Source organism: Prionailurus bengalensis, chromosome C1 (assembly GCF_016509475.1).
Source record: "Prionailurus bengalensis isolate Pbe53 chromosome C1, Fcat_Pben_1.1_paternal_pri, whole genome shotgun sequence".
NCBI classification, from domain to species: domain Eukaryota; kingdom Metazoa; phylum Chordata; class Mammalia; order Carnivora; family Felidae; genus Prionailurus; species Prionailurus bengalensis.
In genome coordinates this window covers 170,108,960-170,134,882 of record NC_057345.1, presented here as the reverse complement: position 1 = coordinate 170,134,882, position 25,923 = coordinate 170,108,960, and the positions used below count along the sequence as shown (strand labels likewise).

The following is a 25,923-nucleotide window of genomic DNA, read 5'->3' as shown; positions in this document are numbered from 1 at the left end:
CAAGTGAATCGAATCTGGATAATTCATTAGTGCTTATTATGGAGATAATCACGTGTTGCTGAAGAGTAAAAAGTGGATTTAATTTATTCCTATTTGCTAAGAGTCAATGACTAGTTTCCTTAACAACGTTAGCTTAGAAAAAAAAAACAAATCCAATGGAATTTGGGGGCATATTTGACGATAAATACAAATTTAGGAAAAGGAAACAAAAGTAAAGTCAGAATTAACAGATATATTTGGTGAAATATGAAAACTTATAGTGATCAAACCTATTTAACATATTTCTAAATTTCCTAAATGATCCTGACCTTATAAAAAGGTCAATTTAAGTATAAAGTGGTTTTTTTAGGTAATATTTATGGAAATTGTTAACTCAAGGCTTGATAGTCTGACCGCATAGATCCAGAAAACATTCAGAAATTCCTAATGGGTTTTGAAGGTAAAATGGGAGATTTGGAAGTTGAATACAACTGTGATCTTTGATTGTATATCCTGCTTGGAATGTTAGAGAAAAACAGAGTTTGGGAATATGTCTAATTTAAAAGGATACTAAATTCTTCAATCTCTCAATTCTCATAATTTTAATGAAAGATGTGGATTCATATGTTTTTCCCCTCAACTAGTAATTAAAAACATATTTGAATATTTTAAATGTATAAGTTAAAACAAATAACAATAGCTTCCTTTTATTTTTATTAAATTTTTGATGCAAGTCATATTCTTTAGTGTAGACTTTTAGTTGGTCTTGTGTGACACAGCCATCTTAAGTATTAACCGGTTTTCAAAATATGTTGAATATTGAGTGTTGAAAATTAAGCTGTAATATACTCAAATTTAAGAAAACTATTATTTAGGTGTTATACAATTTTTACCATAAAGCGTAACACCTGTAAACCAGAAGTCTGAATCTTAAGAATTAAAATTCTGTATTTTAGGAGCTATTACCTCAGTGTAAAAACTAGATATTCCAGCTTGACATGATGCAAAATTTTCTCCAAATTTTCTCACATAATCTAAAATGAAGTAAAAAAACAAAAAACAAAAAACAATTCAGGATTTCATTGAAAAAGACAAAATTTGCATAATTTTGTTTATCTTATAAATCCTTACTAACATACCTTTTAGAGTCTATATTTTATACTAACCCATTTTTAAGATAGTAGCTTTGATAAAATTTAAGATAAAAAATCTCTTCCATATTAATCCCCCAAAATATTCCTGCAAAATAGCAATAAAAACAGCTACCTCTGCCTCTTTCTCATGGAAAGAACATGCAGCATACACTCGAAAAAACTGTCAAGTGAGTATCTAAGACAGGGGTAGAATTTGTGTCTTCCAGTCCAGGTCTGCATTAAAATAGATTTCCTGGGGTGCCTGGGGTGACTCAGTTAGTTGAACAGCCAACTTCAGCTCAGGTCTCCCACTACCCATGAATTGGATGCTTCTGGAACCTACTGGGAAGACAATGCTCTGCTTCTCCCAGGGAACGGATGTAGGTAAACCTCGATAGAAGAATCAGGCCCACATCCTTGTTTTGGCTTTGCTAACTGGAAGAGTTAAATCAGTTAAGTCATTTGTAATTAATAGTCCTTGGCATGATTTTTCACTCCTTTTTATATCCCCCACCCTTTTTAAAAATAAATTCCCTCATAGTTTTAGGTGTTTTAAGTTCAAGGTAAGTTTAATGTTTTGCAGGATGAGGCTGGGTATAACTGAACAACAGCACAAAATTCTACTCTGAGAAGGTTTTAAAGTGTCAACCATACACCCCGGAGAAAAAGAGAAGGATAAACATACAGAACACTAGACTGAGTTTCACTTCATTAAGAATTTAAAATTCACCTTTTGTCTTCTTGGATGTCCAAAGGCCAATTAGAGATTAGGAGTTTTTCCAAGACATCCCATACCACAGAAGACCCCAAAGTTAACAGAATAACTGAATTTGCATGCATGGTCAAAATTTTGTCAGGTAAGGGAAAGGTTATTTGGACACTGTAGTGATCATTTTGGTTAGAAAAAGTGGAAAATGGAATGCATATATATTTAATTCTGAGTTTTCCAAGGATACATTTTTAGAATTTTAGTTCTGTTAAGATAGGTTTTAATGTTCTGTTGACATTCACCCCTAATTTTGCTCACTTCAGGTGTTAACGTCCCAACTCTGCTTACACTACTGCTACCTAACAATCTAGAATTTTCATGGGAAAAATTTTCAAAGTTAAGATACATATATTCGTTGAAACAACAAGGGATTGGTGAATTAAAAAAATAAAGACACAGTGAGTGGGAAAGATTTGCTTATACTTACACTTGAATCTTTCTAAATATTCTTGAAGGCTAAAGATAAAACAAGAAACCTAAACAGTTTTCATCTTCCCAGACTTTTCAATCTCAAGTTTTTCATCATAATTTCATGATTTTAAGTGTCCTCTATATTCTGGACATTAGACTCATTCATGTGGAGTTCAAAATATATTTAGTGCAAAAGTGGGTAATTATCAACTAAATTCTAGAATTATTCAAATGTAACCGTACAAATTTCTATTCCTAAAAGCACAAAGCACATTTTTTGCACTCACACTACCACAATTGAATAAAAAAGAAATACCTTGAGTAGTTAAAAATACAGCTATTTTAATAAGATTTCTTCTCCTCTCTCTGCATATGCAAAATTGAAAATTAAAAAAATATTAAAGGCATTCACTTGTTTTTCTTGATCCAGGTAGTACCAAAATGATTCCTTACCTTGATAACACGGAGCTATTCTTTTGCTCAGTTCTGTTCGTAAATCAGGGGGCATTCCATAGCAAACACCCGTAGGGAGCTTATTTTCATTCTTTATATAAAATATATTTTTCCATCTATGCCCACAAGCCTGAATAAAACACAAACGTAGATCAAATGATGTGACCATCACACCCAGAATATCTGATCCCCTGATTTTCTGAGTGGACTAATCCCAATAGCGTACCACGATGGAGCCATTTTCTCCTGGCTGTCTGGAAAGTGTGACCCCCAACCACTGATTGTCTCTTTCTTCCAGACAAGTCTTTCCACAAGGTTCTCCAGTAGGGCTACCTACAGTATTTGGGGGGGAAAAATACCATCAGTTATCCTGAAAACCATAGGACAACAGAGAAAATAAACATGCTTATCCCCAAGTTTTCTCCTTCACCACATATAAAACGTCCTTGACTCCTGTTCCTCTATCACCTTATACTCAGTGCACAGTATGGGGGGGGGGGGAGACAGTGAGTTACTCTGTGCCAACATAACTTTTCTCTCACCAGGTGGTTTGTGTTTGTAGAACACAACATCTCCAGCTGGTAACATCATGAAGCAATGGGCTCAATATAGAAGACAAGTAACCAACACGACTGGGGGTAGAGGGTGGCAGGGAGACCAGTTGAAACCCACACAGGCTGTGCAGATACAATTACAGGGTGTCATTTGTGGTAAAGAATGTGCCTTTGTTTTGACCATTTGGCTAGCATTACAGGCAACATTACCAGAGCACGTTTTCTTATATTAAAATTTTTGATTTCAAGTTTTTATTTGAATTCTAGTTAACATATGGTAAAATTGCTTTCAAGTGTAGAACTTAGTGATTCAACACCAGGTGCTCATCACAAGGGCCCTCCTTAATCCCCATCACTCATTTAGCCCAGCCCCACCCACCTCCCTCCATCAACCCTCAGACACTTTAAAGAACAAGCTATCAGAATACTTTCATTATTTTTTAAATGTTTACTTATTTTGAGAGAGAGAGAGAGAGAAAGAGAGAGAGAGAGAGAGAGAATGAGCAGGGGAGGGGCAGAGAGAGGGACACAGGAAATCCCAAGCAAGCTTCACACCCTCAGCACAAAGCTGGATGTGGGGCTCGAATCCATGAACTGTGAGATCATGACCTGAGTTGAAACCAAGAGTCACCTGTGCGCCCCTATCAGAGCACCGTTAAAGACATTTCTTGCATTGAGACTTTAGGAATAAAAGGCAAGAATATGGTCCTCAGAATTTAAGTCACATTCCAGCATTGAAGCTGGGAGGTGATGACTGAGCACATGGAAAGTGGCTGTGTCTAATTAGCAGAACATTAATAATGCCTAGCATTGAAGACAAACTGCCCTACAGTTTACATTTAGTTTATTGTGACTATTTTCCAAAAAAAAAAAAAAAAAAGACTGGAAAACTTGATTTTTTTCAGTAGTGAATAAAACACATGAAAAGGTACTTTGGCGGGGCTCCTGGGTGGCTCAGTCCATTACGCGTTCAACTGGACTCTTGATTTCCGCTCAGGTCATGATCTCAGGGTTCTGGAGTTTGAGCCCTTACCAGGCTCTCTGCTGTCAGTACAAGCCTGCTTCGGATCCCGTCTCCCACGCTCTCTGCCCCTCCCCCACTCATCCTTGCACTCACAAGCATGCTGTCTCTCAAAAATAAGTAAACAAGAAAAAAAGTTATTTAGGGGCATCTGGGTGGCTGAGTTGGTTAAACGTCTGCCTCTTGACTTCGGCTCAGGTCATGATCTCACGGTTTGTAAGTTTGAGCCCAGTGTTGGGCTCTGTGCTGACAGCTCAGAGCCTGGAGCCTGCTTCAGATTCTGTGTCTCCCTCTCTCTGCTCCTCCCCTGTTCATGCTCTGTCTCTCTCTCTCTCTCTCTCTCTCAAAAATAACTAAAAAAAAAAAAAAAAAAAAAAAAAAAAAAAAAGTTACTTAAAAAGGTACTTCAGCAAATGCATGAATAGCCAGAAAACCAGACATAAATATTTTCATGGGTAATATAGCACTTCTAAACTGTACAAAAGAAAGTGATCTTCCCAATGATAATTTTTTTTCTTTTGCTAGAGTGACTTCTTTGCTTTATAGCTAGAATCCTATTAACATGCTTTAAAGTAAGTGATTTTGGGGTAGAGTAAGATGTAGTATCTTACGAATCCTTTCACTGACGTTATGTCTACCCTCTTCAATTGCCATGTGACAGTTCCATTCCACCTGAACTGAATTCCAAAGGCAGGTGATTACATTTTTCATCAGCTTAACTGGATAAGGATGTGGAACTTGGGTTTGTTTACTTAACTCTTAACACTAGTCACTTGTACCACTTTATCATATATTTATAGCGACCATTCTCAAAATCATCAGGCACTCCATCTCCTATAACCTTGACATAAAGCTTCCCAGGCAAACTCATACTAACTACATAGATAAGGCTAGTATTTTGAAAGTGAAATTATTTGCAGCAATGTCCTGAGTAGGAGGAAATTTTGTCTCAATGAGAATGGGAAGATGTTTGTGTATTCAGTTGTTCTCCAAAATGCTGTTCAGGACAAACAGTAAAACACAGCTGAACTGAACCAAGTTTCCTAGCTGCTCCCCTGAAGGTTCTGATTCAGTAAGGCCAGGTGAGGCCCAGACTACCCCAGTTGACTCTCATGGTCTGGAATATTGTTCCAATAGAATGTGGATAAGAGTTTTCTGGCCAGGCTTCTTACAGAGTTTTCTACCAGACTTCCACATCTTGGTAGCGGCTCCCCGAAGCACTGGACTTGAAAATGATTAAGTATAGGTCTGAAAAAATAATGCTATTGATAAGCAATGTGTACCTGGAATGAAAAGGGGGTCTGCTGCAGCCCAAACCTTGATAAAAGACGGTCCAGGGAGAAACAGAAGATCCCCATGTTAAAAGTAATGAAGAAAGGGAAAAAGAAAGAAAAGGAGAGAGAAGGAGGGAGAAAGACCATTGTGAGTGTTGGGTGGGTAAGGTCTAACAGAGTTAGCATGGCTACATGATGCCAACCTAATTGAAAAAAAGTGAAAAAGACAGTGACAAACACAAAATTTTAACTCACTGTGATGCAACTTCCAGTTTAAATTTTTCACAAGAACTATCCATTATTTTTGCCAATGTCAAAAATAGATAAATGGTAGGTTCTGTCTACCTGAAGGTGAAGTTCCTAATTACCACAACAGACATCTAAATAAACTATCTTCTCTGAAAACACCAAAGCCTTTGTGAAACTGCCACGTGGTTGACTAAGGCACCTGAGCAAGAGGAAAATTAAGGACAGGAGAAAAAGGAGGTCAGAAATAACACCTGATCGCTGTTTTCATCATGATTGCACAACTGAATACAGCCAATAGTTAGAAACAAATTTACCATTCTGGAGCTGCTACCCCAAAGTTAAATAAATATGCAGTAATTCAGAGCTGCACAAAATATCCTGTAAGTTGCTCGATAAAAATGGCCAAAAAGTTCGTCTGAGAACTGTGAACTTCCGTCAAGTTTAAAATGAAAACCAGCGCCTGAGGGGCTCAGTCAGTTGAGCTTCCGACTTCGGCTCAGGTCATGGTCTCGCAGTTTGTGGGTTTGAGCCCCGCGTTGGGCTCTGTGCCAACGAACAGCTCAGAGCCTGGAGCCTCCTTCGGATTCCGTGTGTGTCTCTCTCTCCCCCCCTCCCCTGCTCATGCTCTGCCTCTCTCTGTCTCTCAAGGATGAATAATTGTTAAAAAAATGAAAACGAAAACCAGAGAAACTGTTAAGTCATTTCCTGGAGCCACAGATGATTCCACTTTGCATCAGCTTCACCCGGTGACGTGGCAGAATCATCACTGCTCAGAGCTTCATCCAGCGTAGCCAAACAATTCATGTTCCCACCTCTCTCCAGGTCACTTCCTGCAAATGTTTTTCTCTCCACGTCTTTGTGTAGCTCTCAGACCTCTGGACTTACACCAACCACGTCCCACCTCCCGCCCGCTGCCGCTCAGGCCTTGGGCCTGAATGACACTACTGACTTTCCTGGTTCTTCAGCTTGCAGAGGGCAGATCATGGGACTTTCTCTGCCTCCTAACTGAAGGAGCCAATTCCCATAATAAATCTCTTCTTATATCTATCTACCTACCTATTATCCTCCCACCCTACTGGTTCCATTTCTCGGGAGAACTCTAATACAACTACAGTTATTTATTCACAGCTAGCCTACTTCCCAAGCTTAGTCACTAACAACCTAGTTCATCACGTCTAGGACCACATCTTGCTCACCATTATCCCGCCCCCAACACGGACCCCAGGAACATGTGTTGAAAATGGGTCAGTAAATTAAAAACACAGTTCAGGGAGCCTGGGTGGCTCAGCCAGTTAAGTACCCAACTCTTGATTTTGGCTCAGGTCTCCATTTCACGGTAAGTAAGATCGAGCCCTGTAGCCGTATCTGATTCAGCTGACAGCACCGAGCCTGCTTGAGATTCTCGCTCTCTCTCTGCTCCTCCCCCCCACCCCCGCTCACACATGCAGGCTCTCTCTCAAAATAAATGAACATTAAAAAAAAAAATAGTTCAAAGCTTCCATGGTAGTTTAAGTATCTTCTATTCGTGTTTCATATCTTAATAGAAGACATGTATGAAAGGATGAATGCATAGGCAGAAAGAAAATTCATAAAGTCATGAAACAATTATTCTTTCAAATGAGAAATAAAAACTAATTCTATTAAGTGAACACACACTCACATTTGTATAGGCTTCTCCTTCCCACTTCCAGACACTGCTTTTGCCCCGGAGGCAGCACCCAACAGCGAAGGTCCTGCCAAGCTACTCTCTGCACTGGTTTCAAGACAGGATCCATTCAAAGAACAGCCTGTCGGGGCACCTGGGTGGCTCAGTCGGTTAAGCTTCTGACTTCCACTCAAGTCATGATCTCTCGGTCCTTGAGTTTGAGCTCTGTGCTCTGTGTTGACAGCTCAGAGCCTGGAGCCTGTTTCAGATTCTGGGTCTCCCTCTCTCTCTGGCCCTCCCCCGTTCATGCTCTGTCTCTCTCTGTCTCAAAAATAAAATAAACGTTAAAAAAAAAAAAACAGCCTATCAGTCATCATCACTGCTCTGGGTCTTTTCTTCAACTCAAGGAAGTTTTTACCCTCGTCTTCTGGAGTGCTTGCAGAATCATGTCGGAGAAGCAAGACCTCTGCATCATCAGCCTATGCTCAGGACCATCTTCAGCACTCTCCCTTAACCTTGCTTGCCCGAGTTCACGCCTCTAGCACGTGGTTCTCAGCCTTGACTGGACATTAGGATCACCAGGGAGGAGTTCCGAATAAGTACCAACACCTGGTCCCCACTTTCTGGTGGCTCAGATCATGTGTCCTAGACATAGAGTTTTTGAAAGGCTCCCCAGACAGGTGTGTGTAACTGGGCTTGTGCTCTACAATGTTAACGATTGTGCCTTCTCCTGGGCTACATCGTATCTGAAAATACTCTATTTTCAAAATACTAGTACTAGCTGTTTGTCCTCCTTGGTTTCAGCTAGATACTGAAATAGGATATCAAGTGTTAAGCAAACTTTCTTCCTGTGGAAATACAGAATTTGTAATGTGTCAGAAATGATTATTATTAGAACTGTCATGAGTTAATTCTCGTGAATTTCCCTGACATAACATCATAAATAAACTCAGATTATCTTTATATTTTATCCAAATGTCATACTGAAATGATTTGTAAGCAGGTTTTCAACTCAGCTCATACATTTCTAATCTAAACTGTTAGTAAATCAAATCAGCTTCATAATTGAGAAAGTACTTTACATGGTTTTACATAAAGGAGGGAAGCCAAATTAACATGTGATAATTTCCCATGCTTTTATACAACTACAATGACTAATCTTAGCAAAGTTGATTGCATTTTTTCAGTATATATTAAAAATACGAAACCACATAAAACCATATCCTTTATTCGAAAAATTAGGCTAGTTTTGCTTTTTCCATTATTTTTCATTTGTGAAGGAACATACAAGAAGTGTGCTTGTTACTTCAATTTTTTTATTTCTATCTGCTGATTTGGGTTTTTAAAAAATGTTTATTTATATATTTTTAAGATAGAAAGAGCAGGGGAGGGGCTGAGAAAGAATCCCAAGCAGGTTCTCCACTATCAGCACAGAGCCCGACTCAGAGCTTGAACCCATGCACGGGAGATCACGACCTGAGCCGAAATCAAGAGTTAGACCCACTGAGCCCTCCAGGAACCACCACCCCCGCCATCTGCTGATATTCTATCAGTAAATCCACATGTGTATAAATGTGAACGAGCAGTTAAATTTGTTAGATGAATATAAAGGTTGTTAGTACAAAGCCAGTTAAGTACATTCATCACCATCCCTGTATTTGTTGTTACTTGTATCACCAGTTTTCACATCATCGCTCAAGTGCCAAAGTATGACAGACCATGGAAGACTAGATATTCAATCTTGAATGTCACCTCATGAAGGCAGGTTGGCTAGTTTGTTGACTGCAACATTCCCACAGAACAGGACCTTATGGACAGTAGGCAGGAGCGAAATACGTATCTGCTGAGGGAGGTAATACCTTTTACCGTCAAATCTTGAATGATGATATGCCTACAAAATTTTCACCAAACTCTCAGGGATTTAAGCTTTGGAGAGGTCTTCTTCCTTCACTACTCTGTCTCTCCTTTGAAATATTAACTCCCTTAAGTATTAAGACAGTAACAGATGGTCTGAAGGGAAACCACATTTACAGGTTTGAAGAGCTTTACAATGTGTGCTCTGGGAATAGGACGATTGAAGGCTGAGAATCAGCTGGGGCCTCCAGGAGATGCCTATCTCAGAGGGTTTCTGTGAGGATTTGGGGGAGTAAATGAGATATTCAGGAAGTGCTTGCGTCAGAGCCTAGCAGAGGAAGCACGCAAATGATAGTTGACGTTGACATTATTATTACTTTAAGGATTAAGCTAACCATGTTTAAGCTGTATGTATGTCCTTTCATATATCCTCCTCCATAAAATATTTATGGCACATCGCGGTCAGGCCTTATCATTCACATTTCACTCATTTAATTTTCACGGGAGCAGCAGAGGACTACGTTATCAATCCCATTTTACAGATGAGCAAAATGAATCTTAAAGAAGGAAGGTAACTTCCTTGAATCCATGGGGCTGATTAATGAAAAAGATTAGAATACAAAAGTCAAAAACTTGTCAGAAATCGAAGACCTCTGTTATTTCACACTACTCTATGGTGTATACAAATATTTCAGAGGTGTGAATTAACTGAGATCAATTTCACTTTCTAAATCTTTTGTTTCAGCTTCAAATGTGTAAAATACCACAAACCTGCCCATACAGTGTTGAGTCAACTGTCCGGTGCTCAAGAAAAATGTCACTGACTTAGTCCCTATCTCATCCCGCCCTTTTCCTCAATTTGGATCAGTTCTCAGTATGTTGGCATTTCCACTGAAGAAGGCCCAAGGGGAAAGATCAGACCCCAAGTTCTTCTTTCTATAACTTGTTGAGAACTTGGGTGAAATACTTTGTGAGTGAGAGAGCCTGGGACTTTTGCATGCAATGACATGTTTGGTTTATCTGCCTGCGTCACACTGCTGTGGCTTCCCCGTTAGGGGAAGCACTCAGTCTGACATTCTCCATACTACAACAACATACACATTTATCTGACCTTTCCAAAATGTGATGTTAATTTTAAGTTTCAGAAAAATATTGAAAGCCCTTCCCCCACCAATTACTTTTTTTTTTAAGTTGAAGTTCTTTTCCATTGAAAGATGAGTCCTGTATTTTTCAAATTTTTCTTAAATAATCCTGAAGAATGGATGAACATTGTTCTCTTCTCTGTTGTATTAAGAGTCATTTCTTCAGCATATCTTTATTTGTAGAAGCAATAGTTATCGAGTAAAATTAATCACATAATTCTTTCCTCTACCTAAATTCATTATATCAGAAAAACATATGGGATTAAACTGAAAAATTCAATTCAAATATGAAGAGTATAAAATATACCATTGGAGGGTTATGAGGATTATATAAAATTTACTCTTAACAGATACAAGACTGCCTGGTACCTAGTAAGTGTTCATTAAATGGGAAATGCTTCTGTTCCCCAACATCCCCCCACATTACATTGATTTGGACTTCACCAGCAGAGGGCGCTCACAGTGCTGTGAGATTTGATCAGCGGCCTTCTGCTCCTTAAGCCAAGTGGCCCCTTTTAGTTTTTCTTATCAAATTATAATTACTATTAAATCCATTATTTTTACTATATTAAACTATGTACTTTTCCCACACACCAAATAAGATGTGGCGATGATGCTTCTAAAAGATAACAGTGATGTTTATGAATTCAGTAGCAATAACAATAATTTTGAGTCATGAAAAGGAAAATATCCAGGTTTTAGAGATGATATGGGACGTGAGAGTACTGAACTTCCAAGACCATTTCCTCCAGCTTGTCTGGAGTCAAGATATAAAAATAAGCAAACAAGAGGCGAGATATCAAAATAAACACCAAAATTAGAAACCAGTCTCAAAGTATTTTCTTTCAGGGAAAACACGTATTTACACGCCATATTCTCAGGCTTCCTGGTCCATATCTGACAATGACTGATCATCACACTCAGTTTAGGTGAGACAGGGCTGATATAACCATAGGGCTGAAAAAGCCTGCTATTTGAGTCTTCTGTTTCATTTTATTTAATAGCCCTTTTTTACTTTATAATTTTATTTATTTTACTTTATTGTATTCAGAAAGAGGTGGATGTCCCCAAGCAGAAGAGCCAAGTTTTAGGGTTGCAATTTTATAAATCTGGGTTGATCCTGAGTCATCACTAGACCTCAAAGTTCTAGAAAACCAGGTCACTTATGAGCTTAATTCTAGGTTCGGGTTCTCCTCCAGGGACTTGAGACCCAAACTTCTTCAGATTCCTACAGAAAACCTAAACAAGTTTTATTTTTATTTTTTACTAACTACAGCAGAAAAGTGTACCACAACTGATACATTTGGTGAGCATAATTTAAAGAGGCACTGTTGTCTTACAACAACAACTAATATTTATAAAATGCTTCCTATATACCCAAGCACACTTGTAATCCATGCAAACATATATGAACTCATTTAATTTTCATTATAGCCTTATGAGCAGATATTGTTATTATCATAATCCAAATTTTACAGAGGGAGAAACTGAAACAAAGGGAGATTAAGCATCTTGCTCAAAGTGGGAAAGGAAGGATTCAAGTCCATGCTGTCAACCGCCACCCTGTACTACCCTTCAATGATTGCTATTAGTACTTTTCCCTGTGAAGCAGGGAAAGAATCCAAATATTGACGTTATTAATAAACCTATACTAATTCACTGTCTATAATAACCTACTATTATAACACTAATTTCCAATATTAGGAAATAAGGAAAGAAAATTCTCTATTTCCATGGTTTGCAATTCATCTCTTGGACTTAGGGGTTCATCTGAAAGACTATCACTAATATACGGATACCATTTTGAGTGTCTTTGAAACAAGAACAATACAAAAGTGTAAAATAGAAAACAAAAACAAAAACAAAACCTCCAGGAAAACCTGCCCTCACTCAATGGTAGGTGGTCAATATCCAATCACTGTGCTTGGTTTTGGAATTTACACGGTAGGACGGAGGAGGTCCGGAGGATGCAAGGTCTGAAGTACATGAAAGAAAAGTCAGTCAGGAACTCCATGGCATCATCCAGTAGAGGGTCAGACTGAGATGAGGAGTTAGGGATGTCAGAAGACATGTCTCTGTCCAAGGTTTAAAGGATGGGATAAGATGTTACAGAGACAACGGTTTGTAGGCAAAGTGATGTGCTCAAGAATAGTAGAAAGCTTTCACAAGAAACCAAGAATAGTATCAGGTGAGGTAGACCTAGAATGATTTCACAAATGTAGGGTATACACTGAAAGAATCTATATAGGGTGTAATGTTAAAAGGGCACCTCTAATCCATTTCACACAATATTTCCCATAAAAGAGATTCAACAACTAAGTCTGCATGCTTACTCTTTCTGAATGTATTTATTGTGAATTATCGTATTTCAAATAATTTACAAGAAAAAGATTCCTCCCCCCCCCCCAATTCTTGGGGGTTAACAGAACAGACATCAGATATCAGAACAAACACACTGCATCACTGACCACCTGTAAGTCCACTTCCATGGTCCCTTTTGATGCTTCCAGCTATCTTTAAAAAAAAAAAAAGCCCTGTTTTTAAAGATGGTCAGTTCCAAGCTCCCTATCTCAGGAGTGCCCATTATTGTTTAGATTTCCTGGTATGAGCAGGCAGAATCTCTGGAAACCAAGGCTGGCCCAGACCTCCTGGGATGATGCTTACGTGTGCAGCAGAGGAATCACCCAAATCTGAGAAATGTATCCATCCATTTCACATTTATTGAGCTTTTACTACACTCTCGTCAAAACTGGTCAGAACTGGCTCAACTACTCAGGTATCTGCTCTTCCAGGAACCCTTCTCTCATCACCCAAACAATTTCCTCTCCCCACTGTGTCTCCATCATCACGTTTATTGCATATTCTCATAATTAATGATCTAACGTTTACCTGTCTCTCATCATTTAAACTGAATTCTTTGCGAGCTTCAAAGTCTTACTCAACTTTGTATTCCCAGTACCTGGTATAAGTAACCAATAAAATGTGTTTAATCAATGAAGGAAGAAACCAGATAAAAAAAGTTGTTGACACCTGCTACCAATATTTTCTCGCTCCTCACTTCTCAACTCTCTGTAGTCTGGCTTCACCACTAAAATTGGTCTGACCAAAAGGTTATTCATGAACAGTTTCTCTCTATATTCAATGAAATCTCTTAAGTTCTTACCTTGCTTGACCTCTTGGCAACTTCCGATACTGCCAACCACTCATCTCTTCTCAAGATCTCTCACCTTTTGACTTCCATAATGCCATACTGACCAGATTTCCTTGCTACCTCTTTGGCTCTTCCTTCTTAGTCATTTTCTCAGGCTCCTCTTTTCTTCTCCAGTTGTTCGAAACCATGCATGAATACTGGTGTCATCTGGGGACCTTTGGAAACCCTAATGCCCTACTAAGGATTCTGCATTCAATTCCATTTTGTAGAGGGTGGGGGTGGAAGAGTGGTTTCTACACCACCAACAAGCAATTTTCTGTCACTAGCTGGGTCAATTCACTAGCTACAACTCAACTCAATTCTAACACTATCTATCCAGAGATTGCACCCAATCCCACAGGTTAAGGACTTAGTCCTACAAGACTGCCCCTCTCCCAATACACATACACATACACATACACACACAGACACTTCAGGGGCCAATTGAAAGTCTAGGTTGTCAGCTATACTTCTGGCCACCTGGTTCTCAGAGGTTCCAAATTCTCCATCCCTGGGTTTGATTGATTTGCTAGAGCACCTCACAGAATTCAGAAAGGCATTTTACTTACTAGATTACTAATTTATTATAAAAGGATATAACTCAGGAACAACCAAATGCATAGGGCAAGGCATGAGGAAAGTACTTTCTCTAAGTACTCCACTCTGTTCACTAGCCCAGAAGCTCTCCCAACCCTGTCGTTTTGGGCTTTTATGGCCGCTTCCTTACACAGACATATCTGATTAAATCATTGGCCATTTGTGATTGATTCAACCTCCAACCCCACTCCACATCCTGAAGATTAGGGGGTAGAACAGAAAGTTCCAACCCTCCAATCATATGTTTGGCTCTACTGGCAACCAGCCCCCATCCTTAGGTAGGGTCCAAAAGCCACCTCATTAACAAAAGACACCTTTGTAACTTCCTTAGAAAATTTCAAGACTTTTAGGAGCTCTGTGCCAAAAACAGGGAATAAAAGCAAATATATTATTCTTACTATAAATCACAATGTCACACCTATCTAGACCCACCTGCAAAGATTTTTATTTATTTAGGATGAGAACTGGTACTCTTAAAGCTCTGCAGGAGAATCCAAGTTTCAGCTAGAGTTGAGCAGCACTGCTCAAGCCACTTGTCAAACTGTAGGAATCCTCTGGATCTATCCTGGACCCTCTGATCTATTCATCCTAGAATTTCCAAGTTAAACTCATTAACTCCCATGGTTTTGATTACCATCTCTATGTCAGTTGCAGTGAACTCTGAATTGCCAGTACAGACCTCTCCTGCCCAGCAGACCCATACATCCAACTGACTACTAGATATTTACTCCTATGTCTTCTGTGGCCAACACCATCATCCATCCAACAGCCCAGGTCGGAACCTTGGGTAACACCTTTGGAAACCTCCTTTTTCATCTCTCTCATTTAATAATTACCAAGTCCTATCGAGTCTGTCTCTTAAATAACAGTAGAATATCTATTTTGCTCCATTCTTGTTGCCAGTGCCTTAGTACAAGCACTTCTCATAGGTAGCCTAAATTATAACAAAATCCTTCTACAACTGTCTTACTACCTTCAGCCTTGACTCATTTACTCCAAAGCATTCACTATTCTGCAACCAGAAGTATCTGTCTAAAACACAAATCTGATTAGGTCAGTCCCCAGGTTCAATTACCAGTGGGTAATTCATACTCCTTAAAGACAGCTCACAAAGTTGTATTAAAAATAATCTCCAACCTACCATCCACTTCATACTCCACAGTCCAGTCGTACGCGTATTTCTTGCATTTCAAAGATGCCATGCTCTCAAAGACTTCAGGTCTTCATACACACCGTTGGCTCTGTCTGGCACCCTTTCCCGTAAACCTCTTCCTCTAGCCAACCCCCGAGTTTTACTCAGTTCTCCAGTTGAACATCAATTGCTCAGGAAGCCATCACCTTATTTTCTAATTAGATTAGATGTTCTCACCCTACTTTCCTATAAGAACCTGAGCTAGAAACTGTAAACCCCCCTGGGGGCAAGGACCGTGTTTCTTTCTTACATCCAAATTCTAGCCCTTTTGCAGTCCTCAGTAAATGACTGAAAGAATAAACAACCCACGTGTACAATGGATTGCCATATCTGGCCCTAGAACTGTTGCTAAGGGGAGATATTCTTAATCATTAGGAATATTAGTGGGTGACCAAGTAAACTCAAGGCAAAAAGCAAAATGCATTTAGAAAACCTCACCTCTCAAATTCAATGGCAAGCATTCTTTAAAGACGAAGTTTGGGAAATTTCTAGAAATCAGGGAACTTATGTTTCTTAACATGATAGTTTATTAATGAAGCTCTCTGTCTTGATTTTCTGCATGATTAGAACCTATGTTCAGGGACAAGTTTTCAAAATGACCAGTCTGTATCAGCTTCATAAGCTACAATTTAAAGAGTTTGCAAATAAAAAAGAAAAGTTATCAAGAACATTATTTGAAGTTGCAACATTATTTGAAGTGTGACGTTTGTTTGCCCTTCAATGTTAAGCTAATAATTCCTACAAATCAGGCAGAAGTGAGAATGAGGTAATCATTAGTTTAATGGCACAATGCTAATTAAATTCACCTCTTCCAAACAGGTTATTTAAAATGAGCCAGGAGGCTGACTAGGGTGATAAAATTCTAGAAAGAAATCTGAAGGGGAATAATGATGACTAACTTGCGATGGATCACTGTTCTTTCCAGTAAAGAAAAGAGAGGCACAAGTAAGAACCGTAAAGGTCTAGTAACTATACAGCACTTGTCTGGGAAAGAAAAGTGAAAGTCCTATTCATTTACACACAGACGCTGGGGAAGCACCTGCTACAAAGTTGGTGTTTTCTCATGCAGGGAATTTATAATTCTCTGGGGCAGTGCTGTCCAAAAGAAATTACTATATAAGCCATATGTGAAGTGTTCAATCCTATAGTAGCCACATTAATTTTTTTTAACATTTATTTATTTTTGAGCGACAGAGAGAGGCAGAGCATGAGCAGGGGAGGGGGAGAGAGAGAGAGAGATACAGAATTTGAAGCAGGCTCCAGGCTCCAAGTTGTTTGTTAGCAGAGAGCCGGATGCAGGACTCAAACTCACCAAACTGCAGGACTATGACCTGAGCTGAATCGGACACTCAACCGACTGAGCCGCCCAGGGGCCCCTATGGTAGCCACATTAAAAAGTAAAATAAACAAAATTAATTTAAAAAATCTCCTTTATGGGTCGCCTGGGTGACTCAGTCAGGTAAATATCCTACTTCAGCTCAGGTCATGATCTTGTGGTTTGTGGGTTTGAGTCCCACATCAGGCTCTGTGCTGACAACTCAGAGCCTGGAGCCTGCTTCAGATTCTGTGTCTCCCTCTCTCTCTGGCCCTCCCCCACTTGCGCTCTGTCACACTCTCTCTCAAAAATAAACATTAAAAAAAATAAATAAAAATAAAAATATACCTCATTTCACACACCCAAAATATTCTCATTTACATATGTAATCAATATTAATATATTTATTTGGACATATAATTAATATCTAAAAAATTAATGAGTTATTTTAATTCTTTTTTTTTATACTAAGTCTTTGAAATCCAATATTACAGCACCTCTCGCTGCAAACTAGCTACATTTCATATGCTCAACAGCCACATGTGGCTACTGGCTACCATATCAGGCAGTGTAACCGTGTAACTTTAGACTTTTATTACCCAGATAAGTGTGTGTGTGTGTATGTATGGTATGTGTGTGTGTGTGTGTGTGTGTGTGTGAGTGTAGCAAGCATATAATGCTATTAGTGGTGACTCCAAAGTAATAAAAGACCTAAAATATCTTCTGAATAACCAAATAAAAACAATCTGTTTAGTATAATTTTAAAGTCATTTATGTATTTTATTATATTCTAATGCTTTGAATATTGGTAATCCATGGACAGTCTATGATTACATACAGTTCTGGAGTCATCTGTGATCACAGTTTCTTTTAAAAAAGCCTCAACAGGGGTGCCTGGATGGCTCAGTCGGTTAAGCGGCCGACTTCGGCTCAGGTCATGATCTCGTGGTCTGTGAGTTCGAGCCCCGCGTCGGGCTCTGTGCTGACAGCTCAGAGCCTGGAGCCTGTTTCTGATTCTGTGTCTCCCCCTCTCTCTGCCCCTTCCCTGCTCATGCTCTGTCTCTCAAAAATAAATAAATGTAATAAAAAACTTGTTTAATAAAAAAATAAAAATAAAAATAAATAAAAAATTAAAAAAGCCTGAACAAGAAGTGCCTGGGTGGCTCAGTCAGTTAAGTGTCTGACTCTTGATTTCAGCTCAGGTCATGATCTCATGGTAGTCAAATTGAGCCCTGAATGGGGCTCCACACTGAGCGTGGAGCCTGCTTGGGTCTCTCTCTCTCGCCCTCTCTCTCTCTCTGACCTTCCCCTACACACACTCTCTCTCAAAATAACTAAGTAAACATTTTTTAAAAAGCCTCAGCAAAGACACAGAACATCTGAGTGGAAAAGCAACTGGACATGTGAAGTCACTATGGCCTCCTCAGACACAAAGTGTTCATGAACATATCTGGGCTCAGGCCTTCCTGATGGGGACACCACCTTCCTTTGGCTGGCAGAGGGAAGGAGGGAAGAAGTGAGAGGAGGGACACTTCTTAGGCAGGCAGGGAGGTGGAGGAAGCCTTTTTGCACGCAGGATGCAAAGTGCCTCTTCTACAATGAATTCACTTCACTGAAAGGCGTATCTTACTCTCAACACCTTACACCCTGGACGTTTTAGACCAACGGGCATCTGCTGCTCACTTCTGATTATGGCCACAGTGAATACACCATAGTGTGTGACAACATCATCCAGGGGTGGAGGCATGTAATGGGAAGGTATTGATCTCCTCTTTCAAGGGAGGAGTCCATCTGATTCAAGCTTTGATCTGAAATTCTGAAACCTAAACACCAGTCCAAGTGAATAGTATTGAAATTACTAGGAGATGGGCACCGTTTTAAGAGACCTGCCAACTTCATTTCCTTGATAGTAAGTGAATCCATTCCAAGTGAAAGAAAACACCTTACTGACATGGCAACCATAGCTCAATATTTAATTGTAAGATTTTGTTGGTTGAGTCAACAAGAAAATATTTCTCACCATGTTTCATCTCAACTGTTACCTCTTACTTTATGCATGTAACTTTTTTCTTTGTTTATTAATTACCTATTTATCACCCTCAACCTGACTATAACAGATAACATACAGATAGAGATTTAAGTAGAAAATAGAGACTAAAAGAAATAAATTAATGCTTTTTAAATATCTGTTCTATGTCAGGTATTGAGCTAAGCATTTTCTATACATTATAGTGACCCACATTTGAGACAGGAAAACTGAGGCAATCCTCATAATCTACAGAATTAGAATACTGTGTGTGTCCATAGTTACATAAATTTTTCTTAAAACTTCTTCACAGAAAATATTACATAGTTCACAAACCTGAAAATCCTTAAATGTCTTTCATGACCAATTTATTGTTTTCAGTGCTTCTCTGCTAGACTTCATCCCCAATCCCTTATTTTACAGCTTCAAGTGACTTGAGTTTGTTCTGAATAGAAACACGATTTACTTATTTAAGGAACAGAAGGTATATTGTTTAAAATGTTATAGGAGAGGGGCGCCTGGGTGGTGCAGTCGGTTAAGCATCCGACTTCAGCCAGGTCACGATCTCGCAGTCCGTGAGTTCGAGCCCCACGTCGGGCTCTGGGCTGGTGGCTCAGAGCCTGGAGCCTGTTTCGGATTCTGTGTCTCCCTCTCTCTCTGCCCCTCCCCCGTTCATGCTCTGTCTCTCTCTGTCTCAAAAATAAATAAACGTTGAAAAAAAATTAAAAAAAAAATGTTATAGGAGAGGCAACTTCAGTCAATTCTTTTACAAATATGCCAAGCTATTACCAAGGCTATAAGTGTTTCAACCAATGGATTGACTGAAAATCTTGTCTTCCTTTTTTCTGTTTATCTCCATCAATATCTTTTTGTATTGACTGAAAATGTGAAAGTTAAAAATGTCATTTGGTGGGGCACCTGGGTGGCTCAGTTGGTTAAGCGTCTGACTTTGGTTCGGGTCATGATCTCACAGTTCATGAGTTCAAGCCCTGTGTCAGGCTCTGTGCTGACATCTCAGAGCCTGGAGTTTGCTTCAGATTCTGTGTCTCCCTCTCTCTCTGCCCCTCCCCTATTCTCTCTCTCTCTCCCTCTCTATCAAAAATAAATTTTAAAAAATGTCATTTGACTTATCATTTCTAATTATTCCCCTATTCATCAATCAGGTTGATGACAATCAAACTTCCACTTTGCCTTTGTTCGTTTATCCATCCAATAAATCTTCGCTTAATTCACGCTTGTTCCGTATCTACCATGGATACATTTCTCTGAGGATGTTTCTATAGTCAATCTCTATGCTCCACATGCCCCCAAATTTAGGTTTTTCTTCCATTTTGATGGGCATTTTAATCTCAAATTGTGTGCAATATTATGACGTGATCTTTCCAGTGAAACACAGACATCTAGAAATAGATTCAGTGCCCCTCCAGATAGGAAGTAGGTACTACAAGCCAGTAGTTATGATGCCATGGATCAGGAAACCATGACAGGACGACAGAAATGCAACTTCTCCTTGCTGAGACTTTGTCAGGATACTCTGGCAGACCAACTCTGTGTCCTCCAGTCGCTAATTCTTCATCCCACAACTGTCTCATACAATGAAAATTATGCTTTGCAGAATTATTCCAAATGGGTAGGTCTGTGAACGTGTTAGGCTTTCCTAGTCTGCCTTTTGGGGATGGAAGATAATTAATGAGAGGCTAGGGTTTATTCTACATGCTGCACACAACTGCTAGACTTTTATGGATACTCTCTGAGTTATGGGCATACTCTCTTTGAATTCATTCTAAATGAGGGAAACCAGCTTCCCAGTTGGAGAAAAAGCAAGGACTACTCTAAAAAGAAAAAGGGATTAAAGATGCAGTAGCTTATCCCAATAGTCTATTTATGGCAAAGATAAATATGAAAAAGGTACCAGTTGTAACCTTTTATTCACCATTCACAGAGAACATATCAGTACAGCAGACAACATATTGGACTCTTCATTTAATTTTGTCTGCACTGAAGACACACACAGGAAAGGAAAGGGCTTGGGCTTTGGAACCAAGCTGACTGGACTGACCTGAGATCCCATCTTTCACTCATCCGAGTAACTTTAGAAAAAATACTTGCAACCCTCTGAGTCACAGAATTTTCACGTGTAAAGTAGGAACAATGCCATCCATGACCCACTGGTGCTTTGAGGAGAAAAAAAATTAAGTAACATATACATATAGCAGTGTCTAACAGTGTTTGGAACAAGATAGGTCTAAATTAATATTAGTTCCCCTTTTTTCCTCCATGTGTCTACAAAACAAATTTGTTTTTGGCTTTGACATGTGAACTTTCTCCCCTCCCCCATGAAAACACATTTGTTTTTGCCTGTTTGTTAAATGGTTTTATTTATTTTTGAGAGCGAGAGAGACAGAGTGCAAGCAGGGGAGGGGCAGAGAGAGAAAGCAAGACACAAAATCCAAAGCAGGCTCCAGGCTCTGAGCTGTCAGCACAGGATCCCACCTGGGACTCGAACTCACGAACAGCGAGATCACGACCTGAGCTAGTCGGCCGCTTAACCCACTAGACACCCAGGTGCCTCAAAAAACACATTTGTTTTCAAGTTGTCGCATAACTAAGAAGAGACATTAAGAAATGACTTCAAATAGATGTATTCATTTAACATGAGAGTTTGGGGAGAGAAAAATTGACAATTATGTCTTAGTCCTCATTTAAATTATATTAACAATGGAGATGCCAATTTTTCCTTGTTCTCTTCTTTTACATTTCATATTCTAAATAAAACTATATCATTTTCTTATTTAGAAAGTCCTTAAGCTAAATGTCAGGATATGGGATCAACTCCAACTGCTTTCCCTGATCTGTCCCTTAGCCTTTTCTTTAACAAGGCTGATAGGTCAAAGATGGAAATAAAATTCTTAAGTGATGGCTTAGCTGGATCCTGTCCCTAATGTGCTGAGAGACTTATTTAAAATGTGTCTTACATGAGGAGGAGAGAGGGAGAGGTGAAGAGAATGTATCATAAGGAACTTTCCTCTCCAGAGTTTTGCCAGAGTACTGCAATCATTCTCATAAGCAAAAGGGAGAAAAATGTTGGCAGAAAGAAGGCAGTCACTTTTACACTACCAAGGTTAGAATGGTTTTGAGGGAAGGGTGAAAATCACTCACTTTAAACTAGAATAGGCAACATGGAGTTTTCCACGACTTGTGCTACCCCAGGGTCACTCGCCCCTGGTCCCAGGCCCAACTCACCCAGCTGGAGCTGTTCGCACGTCAGGTCTGGATTCTCTCCGATCTTGCATCTGTAAATCGCGCCAGGATTGACCACTGAAGCGTTGGCGAGCCAGCTGGCGGTGGGCGCCCCCACTACGAGCCTAAAGCGAGAAATGTGCACGTGCACGCAGACGTGAGCCGTGCTGCCCACTGAACTCCTGGTCTCTACACGCTTGCAGCTGGCAGCGGGGCGATCCCCCCCCCCCCTCCGCCCACCGCCTCGCGCAACGAACCGCCACCCCGGCCCCGCAGCTCCAGAGCCTTGCGCCAGAGCGCACCCGAGGCGTGCCACCCCGAGATCGGCTCGTTTCCCGAGCAGACCTACGAGCTGGCCGTCGCAGCGCTCCCCTTCTGGCTCCTCCAGAGGGAGGAAAGTTTGAACCCGGCAGGGAATCCCTGAGGCGCCCTTCACTCGTGGCTCCCAGGTGCCCAGAGCGCCGAGCCCCACTCCACTCACCATCGGTTCGCCCCGTGGCTGTGCAGCACCACCGAATAACCGAACAGGGTGTTGGGGGGGCCCTCGTAGAGCAGCGCGCTCTCGGTGTCCACGTTGTAGGGGAGCCCGGTCGGGACGCCCAGGCACAGCAGCAGCAGCGGCAGCAACACCGCCTCCCGGACGGCGGCCCCTCGGGGACCCGGCCAGCACCTCGCTTCCCCAGCCATGCGCTCTCGGAGGGGAACATTCAACACCAAAAGGCCGCTGTCCCAAAGTTGCGCGGGATGAGACGGTCGGCCAAGGGGAAGAGCGCCCCAAGAGAAGTGCAGCGTGTCCGGCGCCGGCGGGCGGGAGGGAAGGAGGGAGGGAGGAAGGGAGGGACAGAGGAAGGGAGGGGAAGTCGGGCCGCCGCGGGCGGAGCAATCTGAGTTGATCTGGGATGCAGCACGCCCGCCGGGCCCCACGATCCGTTTCTGCAGCCGGGAGGTGCGGGCGCTCGCGCGGTCTCGGGGCGCCCGCCGCTGGGTGGGGTCCCGGGCGTGGTGCGGAGGAACAGGACCCTGCGCCGTCTCACCCCGCGCGTGGCTGTAGGGGGCGCTAGGGGACCTCCGCTGTGTCGGACGCGCGCCTGGGCCGGGGCCTCCAAGCCCGAGGAACGCGGGATGACTTCGGGCTCCCGGGCTTTGCAAGAGTGGAGCTGGAAGGGACACGGGACTTACTTAGCCTTTTAACCTTAGTTAAGGCCTGCTTGCGGAGCGGCGTGGCCCCAACCTGCCCCGCGCGAGCACCGCTATGAGCATAGGGTCTCCGTGGCCTGCCCAGCGTGGCCAAAAAAAAAGCCAGCCACAAACTCTGGCACCAGGACGGAGGCAGGGAACCGTCTGGATCCTTCGTGGATAGTTAAAGTCTGTCTCTGATTTGCAGGGGCGTTAGCAACCGCTAGAGAAATTAACAAGAGGGCCGCAACTAGAAACAAAAAGAACTCTCCCTGAAAGCTCCTGAGGCATATTTTGGTGACAAAGACGTTATGGCTATTCACTTCAGGACTCAGTGCCCTGCACCCTTCTATGCCCACTTCCTTCCTCCCCAAGCTTCCTCTAAAGTACCGGCTGCGTTCCTGAGGCAGACTAGTGGTGAGCTGGTCAGGGTGAATGGCACAAGGTTTATTTCAGCTGTTGCTGAGTCCAACAGGGAGGCTGGGTTAAGGAAGCAGTGACTTGCCTCACTTTAACGGATATCTCCTTCTGGTTCTTGATGCTCCTACTTTCAGGTATCCATCATTGCCACCGGACACACCTGCCATCAGGGGTCTAGACCCACCCAGTATGAGGTGAAGAGACAGATACCATAAGAAGCCCCTGAAAATGCGCTGGAGACCCACAGCACTACATACCTGAAATGGGTGATGATTTTTATCCCAGTGCGTTCCAGATGTGCCTTAAGTTTCCAGAGCAAACAGAGAGACGCCATAGATAGTTAAGCTGATATTTGCAGGAGATGCAGGCAGGTTCAGTTATTATTGCTGTATGGATTTTAAAAAAGAAAGAAAAGAGGCTCATTAAAACCAAACAAATAGCACATCTTAAGTTGTAATGGCAGACACATAATTAAAATACTTGTTCATCTTTTCAGCATATTTATTGAGCAGTCACTATGCTAAGCCCACAGGATACCACCGTGAGCAAAGCAGGACAAGCCTTCAGGAAAATTTTTAGCCAAGTGCATGATAGACAAACTTTGCATGACTAGGAAAAGTTCTGAATGCCTTGGGAACACTTTAAACGATAGTTTAAGGACAGAGGAGTGAGTTAGGCTGAGCAGTTTGAGAGGAGGGAGGAGGGATGTGCCCAGAAGGCCAGATAAAGGAACATGGAGAGGAGGCCTTGGCTGGATCATTTATCTGCCCACACACAGGTGAGTACTACAGGAAGCTGACTAGGGAAGCAGGAACACATCATGAACATCCTAAGCCAGGTTAGGAATTTTTAACTCTGTGCTGGGGTGGATAGGAAGCTATTGAAGGATTTGTCTTGGGTTGCAGGTTTGCAACAAAAAGACTGAATACAGAAAAGCTAATTTGAGAGGCTCCCGCAACAGTGCATGTCAAGATGGCATTGCCCTAAACTAGGAAGGGGGATGGAGGAAAAAATAGATTCAAGAGATATCTGAGAGTTAGAACCCAATAGAACTTGGTGATAGTACTGTTAAATATGAATGTAAAGCTGAGAAGAAGTCAGAGTGTGTCCGTTTGGGATCTGGGTATGTGGTGCTAATTCATAGAGAAAAAAACAGTGGGCGAATGAAGTTATGCATGTGTGTGTGCACAGGTGAACGTGTATGACTGGCAGGTGTTGCTGAACTAAGTTTTAGACAGGTGGAGTTTGAGATGTTTGTGGAATGTTAGGATATTCTAGCCATATCCAATCCAATTATTTTTACTCTTTGGCCAACAGACAAAACAAGAGGAATAGTAACCCTCTCTCATTATTTGCAACAAAGTAAAAGGGAAAAAAAAGCTGTGTTAAATCTATTGTAAAAATGAAATGAAATGGCTTCCAGAAAAGTAGCTATGAGGCCCATGGTGAAGGGTCCCACTCTGTTTTTCCACTCAGGGTATATTTCTTTCTGGGTAGATCTACGTGCTGATTTCAACCCAGTCTACAACTAGCTCAGGTTGTCATCATTCTGAAATCAGCGGTCCCTCTGGTTTGCAGCCACAACATTTTCAGTTGAGGCTTGAGAAGCAGATATATCAAAAGCATTCCCACACCCTCCAGACTCCAACCATGCCACTGACCTCAACACCTACCTCTTTCTTTCCCTCCTTTACCAAACTCTTATGCAATGAAATCCACTCAACATAATTTTTTTCATCACATAATTAAGAAGAGTCGCAGTCAATAGGGCACATAATAAGGCAAGAACTTATTTCTGTGATTATGGTTATAATTTCACCACTTTTGCAGAAAAACCACCCATAACTACTTCACACCCTATGTTAGTTAGCCCTGAGTTTGCTTCCTCCAAGGCTTACAGAACAGTTCACTTTTCTTAAGTCAGTATAAATAAAGGGTGTTTGTTTCATATTGCTTTGAAAAAGCCTGAAGATACTGCTATGTCTCTAATCAATGCTTTTGTAGGCAAGTGTGAGAATCATGTGGGGGGAGGCGCACGGGTGGGGAGAAGAGGAGGACTTTTCAAAATGACTTATGCCTACACTTCACCTTCAACTAAACTTAAATGTGCACTCATTCAGTTAATATGTATCATTTGATCAATAGATTTCAAGTGCCCACTGTGTGCCAGGAGCCTCAGCAAGGACTCAAAAGTTGAAATAGCAGGTGATCTCTATCCTTGGTAAGAAGTCCTCCCCAGTAGAGAGGACTCTAATAAAGGCTCACCAGCTTCTCAGAATAAAC

General features: G+C 41.1%; 1 protein-coding gene across 1 annotated transcript in view; it reads right to left on the bottom strand.

Annotated features, from left to right (window-relative positions):
- ITGA4 (integrin subunit alpha 4) overlaps positions 1–23,076 on the bottom strand; it is a 95,098-nt gene extending 72,022 nt beyond the window's left edge. Inside the window, exons 1-5 of the mRNA XM_043577206.1 lie at positions 22,526–23,076; positions 22,048–22,169; positions 2,972–3,078; positions 2,746–2,875; positions 946–1,013 (exon numbers count right to left, since the gene is read on the bottom strand). Coding sequence (XP_043433141.1) covers positions 946–1,013; positions 2,746–2,875; positions 2,972–3,078; positions 22,048–22,169; positions 22,526–22,731 — 633 coding nt within the window. The 5' untranslated portion in view covers positions 22,732–23,076. The remainder of the gene's footprint in view (positions 1–945; positions 1,014–2,745; positions 2,876–2,971; positions 3,079–22,047; positions 22,170–22,525) is intronic.
- Positions 23,077–25,923: the final 2,847 nt, after the last annotated feature.